Below are 6997 nucleotides of genomic sequence, written 5' to 3'. Positions count from 1 at the left end.
CAACAGTGCGTAACAGAGACGTGACCTATCGCCCAAGCGGGTAACGAGCTGATCAGTGGTGAAGAGGATAAAAAAAAAAAGGTCCTCAAATTCCTCCCTACTGCTCTCACTCTTCGTGGAATTTTCATTATTTTCCTTTATGTCAAGGCTCTTTTATTCTATGCAATCTCTCATATAATATTATGTACTCTCTGTGTTCTTACATTAGTACAGTTAACAAGATATCCTCATTAATCTAAATTTTCGGAAGTTTAACAGAAGGCTGCCGAGATGTTAAATTGTACTCCTGTTAAAGGGTGTTGTAGTGGCAGAAAATATGAGTGTCTCTCTTCTGTGGAAATTATATACATTTTTGTGTCTCTTAATATATTTTTTCTTAGTTTTAACCATTTGAATTTCTTTAATGTAACGTGATTAACATTTATTATTGTATACAGAAAAACATTAATCATAATAAAACTGTTACCTATAATATATTCCATTTTCTCTTGATTTCCTCAAAGAAAATAAAGTTTAAGGGCCATTTTAAGTAAATTTTAATAGAGAACTTTTAAAGATTGCTTATCAACAAGATTTAAGTAACGGAGTTTAAAGATTTTGTTTGATTGAAATAAGTTAGAAAAGTATGTTGAAATAATACAGTTTAAATTAAGAAAAATAAAACTTGAACTTGATTATTCCGAAGATGAAAATAACGAACTTTAAAAAGAATAATACTTTGCTTAAATATATAAATTCATTTACTTAGTTCACAGTAAGGCCTTCACATGACTTAATTAAATACCGTAATTTGGCAGGTTGATGTGACGCCGAGGTTCTTTAGGGTAGAGCAAAGTAATTAAAGAAAAACATACATGCTCCTTAATCAACTGTCCTTGAAAAGAAAAGTAACATATATTAAACATTAGTATTGATTTAAATGTTTTTAATAATTACCTTAATAATTTTATAAACTTATAGAATAACTTTAATTGAAGTGAAAAGTAAATGTTTAGTGTCTTAAGGTATTGTCGTTTTGTTTTGAAATCAGTCGAGGAGTTGAGGCTGAGGAGGACGTTACGCTCTTATTGTGAGTCATTTATTGCTTATTAACCTTTACTTTTGCTATTTTATGTTTAATTATATCATTTTCGTGTATTTAAAAACAGGAAAAGGTAGATAAAGAAAGAGACAGCAGTTTAAATATGTTGTTATAAGGTGTTTTATGAGATAGGGACGAGTGAATCACGGGGTATTGATCAAACTTTTATATTTTGCTCTTTAAAAATATCAACATTATTTATGTAAAGTTGTGACGTGTTGTAGGTGAATATAGAGTTATTTGTTGTGAGGAAGGTTGTTGAGGGGGTGATGGAGGAGGACCAACACGTCACTGGTAATGTGAGTCACTTTATTTAGCTGGTAGTATTTATACAATGTTTTAAGCCCATTTGTGGAGATAATTGATGGTAAATATTCGATCATTGGTTGTCCACAGGTTTTAGTGTGAGTAAATTGTTTCTTGTGTGTGTTTGACCCAAATCTGGGTTTATTTAACTTGTTGCCACTAAACGAATCTTTGGGATTTTATAGTTACAATCAGTAGTTTGGACACTCTTAAGACCCTTTTCTTCAATGGCATTTCTGGTGCAAGTTGCACATAAGTGGAGTGACAGTATTGCTGGCAGGGAAGTGAGGGGCTTCCCCGCTTGGAGTACCAGGGGGGTCCAGACCCAACCTTTTCATCAGAAAAATCTAATACATTTCTCTTAAGCAGTATTGGACTCAGGCCTTTTGTATAGTAAAAAGTAATTTCTATTGACCTCAGAATATCTCCTAATATCCAGGGCACATGACCTCAAAATGCCCATAAAAAAAAAAAAAATTATATATATATATATATATATATATATATATATATATATATATATATATATATATATATATATATATATATATATATATATATATATATATATATATATATATATATATGTGTGTGTGTGTGTGCAAGTAAATCACTGTAGGTGCATGATTCAGGTATGATAACCAAAAAACAAGTTTTAAGCGCTTTTGTACTCACCCCTGAAGATGTGAATTACACGAAAACATCATATACATATATATATATATATATATATATATATATATATATATATATATATATATATATATATATATATATATATATATATATATATATATATATATATATTATACCAAAGGAACCAACCTAACCTAACCTACAAGGAGGAGGAGGAAGGGAGGAGACAAGTGATTCTAAGTGAGGAGTACAGCCTCAGATAAACATGGCGGGAACCTGCGGACAGCCAATGGATGAATTTTAACCTAATTGGCTGTTAGTGTATCTGGTAATTGTTGTTTGTTGGTGGTACATTGACCAAGTCGTTTGTTTTGATATCAAAGTGTCACCTCAGACTAAGACGTGGGCTTATAGTGTATGGAGATTACAGCTCCTCCCTGACTTACAACGGGGTTCGGGACCCAAATCCAGGTCGTAAGTCGAAAATGCTTAAATATTACATAGAAAATCTAAAATGGGTTTCTCTCTTTTCTTCTCAGCACCACAAAACTCTCACTTTTAAGCTTGCCAGCCATTTTAAAGTGAATTACAAACAAAAATTTTGTCAGTACACAGCGCAATCACTGACGTTGGGACTCGAAAATACGTAATTTGACAAAATTTTGGTACGACTGAGGCAGGTCGTAACTGCGGGTGGTTGTAAGTTGGGGAGGAGCTGTATTTATTTATTCCAAAATTATCACCATATTTTTGTTCTTACCATTTCCACTTGCTGTTCGGGCGGTTGGTCTATGCAATGTTAGTACAGGAGGAAACCTGTGATGTTTGATAGTGAGGTTCACACTGGATAACACCCTTCTCACGTGTGTCCGGGCCAAGTAGGACTCAATCCCTTGACAGATTGGTGAGAGATACTGTACGTGCTTTACCACAGTACTGTACCACCAACATATCTTGCCACTGTAAGCCGGATTGTTTTTTGTTTCGTTTTTATTCAGTGTGACATTAAAGTAAAATTGGTATTTTACCAATAGTGTGCACGCCAATCCACTCAGGAGCAACCTTCACAGAGAGACACCATCTTCAACTACACAATTCTATTCCCAGAGCTTGGGCATGCTCACAACTCTTCCGCTCATTGGCTCACACGTACGGTATCAAAGTGACATCCAAACTTCCACTGATTGGCTGAATAATAAATAAACATTGGACTTCCTCGCAAACCTTTACTATATTTAAGTGAGATAGAAAAGTACTAAAAATAACTCAAAAACTAAAAATATCTGACGGAAATGCTATGGAATAAAGTGATCTTTTTGTTTTTTTGCTCTATCTCACTGTATGTATAAGACTCAATACAGTATAGAGTTCTGTGCATGGCAACTTCAAAATATTAGTCCTAACTACTTTTATTTCAATAAGGGCTTTTGATTGCATATACTGTACAGTACAGTACAGTATCAGAATTCAAAATATTGTACAGTAGCTATATACAGTAAGTGAAAATGCCCAAGTTCTGCAGATGTATACTGTAAAAAACTTATCCATGGTAACCCTTTTTGAACTTGACCTTAGATGACCCAGATATTAGGCCTCATAAATATGATGTTTAAGATTGTATTAGTGTACAGTGTTTGATAAAGATTATGGTGGGTGTTGCCACTTTATTTGCTTGTTATGGTATTTTTAAATGATTTTTAATTTAATTTCAAATTTACAATTTCACTAATTATCCAGTTACAGTACTAGCCTTTTGGTCTGTTCTTTGTTGTGCACTTATTTGTTCTGTGTTAATACTGTACAGGGGAAACTTAAGTACCTAGAGAAAACCTGCAATGTTTGACAGTATCACACTGGATAACATCTTTCTCCCATCTGTCTCGGGTAGAGAATTGAACCTACAACACAATAGTAGAGGCACACAAATGACCACTACGGTACCACTCTCATACAGATCTGATGAATGAGGGAGGAAACAACTTATTTGAATTGATTTTATTTTAAAAAGGCTTTGAAAATCTCAGTAGTGTCATAGTATTATTAATAAGCTCATTACAGTAGGCTATACAGTGCTATACACCATGTGCTTACCTATTTATTTTGGCAGAGTTTTGGGTATGATAGAATTGATTGATTTATCACACCATTGTTTTCCATTATAAACTTTGTTGACAAGACCACAGTAATTTGGTATGTTATGTAAATTGTTTTCTTGTTTTACATATACTGTTCCAGTCATGCAATCTATGCACTAAAAGAAAATTTGGTAAAAATTCTACAAAAAATAAAAATAAATTCAATTGGTCACACTGTTCTCACACAATACGTACCATTTATTTCATAGGCTACTATTCCATTAATGTGTGTATACTATATGTAGAAGATGCATTAAGAACTAGAAAAAAATCATCCAATAAATATTAAGTGCTTAAATTTAATTAAAATAATGATGTTTTTACATATACAGTAATGTACTGTACTGTACATAATATACATTATGGTCCTTCCAGATGGAAGCCTGGTTAGAGACGTAACTGAACCTGACCCTCATGCCGGCCACAAGTCATGGCTTCTCCTGGCCGTGCGTCCACAAGAGCACGTTCCCATCTCCTGGACGATCTTGACTTACAGCCAGTTCGGGAGGTGAGGGAACGTGTGTTGAATGATGTTCCTCGTGAAGCAATTATTCCGTCCCCAAGAGTGAAGTTTAATTTTGTTGATGTATCATTCCCTAAACCACGTGAGAATTCAGAAAAGTCTGAATCTGTTGTTGTAAATAGAGAAAAGATGGCCTTAGATCCCAAGAGAAGAAATAATACTGAATGCAGGGAAAACAGAGGAGGTTTGACAAGAGAGCGAGAACGGTATGATAAAGAAAATCAGTGTTCAAATGCTGAATATTCACGTCGGGGAGGTGTGGAGGATGACCGACGGGAGTTTCTGGCCCAGCTCCTCAAGAGAGGCATCCCATTTTGGGAGGAGGTGCCAGAGGAAGAGAGAAAAACTAAATTTATTGGTGAGTACTTTTAGTAAATTTTTGTACTATTGTGGTAATACAAGTCATTGATTCACATGAGCTTTTGACTCTCAGCAAAAGTTGAAATTTTAAAAAGAAACTTATACTCTTATAAACCTTCACACACTGCAGGTTCTTCTTTTTCTCTAAGTGGCTTACCAGATGGGTTCTGCTTTTATGATGTTTTTCCAGTCTACTTTAAGGTTGCAAGATATATCTGTAGTCCTGCTTTGACCTTATAACTTACCTGACCTTTAACACCTTGTTGTCAGTCATACAAGGCTGCCACTGTTTTTTTTTTTCAGTATCCATCTCTTTCCTATCCTGTAATTTCCTTCTCTATATCTTTCAAAGTCTTCTTGTCTCTCTTCTGCTATCCTCTTGGTATACCCTACCAGGTGAAGCTTTGAGCTATGTTATGGTTACTTTTCAACTGATAATTTTAGGTTGATATATGTAACTGTTTTTTGCTCGGTTAAATGCACACACAATCATACATATAGAACGTGCAAAAGGTAAAATAAATAATCACCACAAGATCAAAAGCATAAAGGAAATAAACATTTCTTTGTGTGCTGCAAAAAATAATACAAATTATTTTTTGCTGTTTTGCGCTTCTCTTATTGCTCTTTATATGCCTATAATTATAGTACTGTACTGTAACTTTTTATGCTTTTTTATTGATTTTTATATGCCTACAATTAAGTTTTGAATATCAAACATAGCAAGCATGCCTCGGTTCCGCCCATCTTAAAGAAAGGTGACCATTCTAATCCTTCTAACTATTGCCCCATTGCCTTAACTTCATCCCTCCCTAAGATTTTCGAAACTATCTTAAACTCGTATTTTCTACGTCACCATGAACGCTCCTCTTTTGTCAGATCACCAGTATTGCTTTTGCCAGGCGAGATCTACTTGTGATCTGTTCTCCATGCACCTATCTTTGATCATCCTGCCTTAGGGATTATGGGGAAACTTTCATCGTGGCCCTCGACAACTCCAAAGCATTTGACAGAATATGGCACAAGTCTTTGCTTTTTTAAATTCTCTCTTATTGTTTCTTTCCCCCAGTTTGTTCTTTAATTTCTAGCTTCCTTGAGAACCGATCTATGGCAGATGTTGTCGAGGGATCGATCTCTCGGTCTTTCTCTATCAATACTGTAGTGGTGTCCCACAGGGTTCTGTTCTTTAGCCTACTCTCCTCCTCCTTTTTATCAATGATTTACTTCACACAACTACTAATTCTATCCATTCTTAAACTGATTATTCTTCTCTTCATTCTTCACATTTTCCCCTTCCCCCTAATTCTCAAACTAGATCTGTTTCTAGGGCTGATATCATTTTATCTATCAATACGGATCTGTGCAACATCTCCAAATGGGGAGATAGAAACTTGGTCAAATTCAATACTCAGTATTTACCAATTACACTTTCCACAGTAAAAGACCTCCCACCAATCACATTTCAGGATGCATTCATTTTTGCTAAATTCTAAAATAGATATGCAAGGCCTCACCATTTACTCTAATATGTCATGGAAGTCACACATCCACAACATTGCTAAAGCTGCCTCCCAAAAGCTGGGAATGCTGTACAGATGCCGTAGCTACTTCACTCCTGAGCAGTTGCTTCAACTATATAAGGGATTCATTTGTCCTAACTTGGAGTACTGCTCTCATATCTGGGGGTGGCTCTTCTGTCCAACTGTTAGATAGGGTGGAATCAAAGGCATTTGGTCTTATTAACTCTCCTCCTTTAGTTGACAATCTTTCTTCCCTTTCTCTTCACTGCAATGTTGCTTCACTCTCTCTTTTACAGGTATTTTAACGGGCAATGTTCGGTGGATTTGGCATCCTGCGTACCACCGGCAAGGCTGTAGGCTCGTAACACTCGTCTTGCCCGCGGTGCCCACCTTTTCTCTGTGGATGTCAGTCACACTAGAATAACCTGTTATAGTA

The 6997-nt window shown here is 35.3% G+C and overlaps 1 protein-coding gene across 2 annotated transcripts in view; it reads left to right on the top strand.

The window, feature by feature from the left end:
- The first annotated feature begins 1024 nt into the window (after positions 1-1024).
- LOC121876678 overlaps positions 1025-6997 on the top strand; it is a 39510-nt gene continuing 33537 nt past the window's right edge. For both annotated transcript variants that reach the window (XM_042382030.1, XM_042382029.1), the window contains exons 1-2: positions 1025-1069; positions 4534-5039. In XM_042382030.1, coding sequence (XP_042237964.1) covers positions 4589-5039 — 451 coding nt within the window. In that variant the 5' untranslated portion in view covers positions 1025-1069; positions 4534-4588. The remainder of the gene's footprint in view (positions 1070-4533; positions 5040-6997) is intronic.

Source organism: Homarus americanus, unplaced genomic scaffold (assembly GCF_018991925.1).
Source record: "Homarus americanus isolate GMGI-L3 unplaced genomic scaffold, GMGI_Hamer_2.0 scaffold28, whole genome shotgun sequence".
In the NCBI taxonomy this organism is placed as follows: domain Eukaryota; kingdom Metazoa; phylum Arthropoda; class Malacostraca; order Decapoda; family Nephropidae; genus Homarus; species Homarus americanus.
Note: the sequence above shows the minus strand (reverse complement) of the source record. Positions and strands in the feature narration are given on the sequence as shown.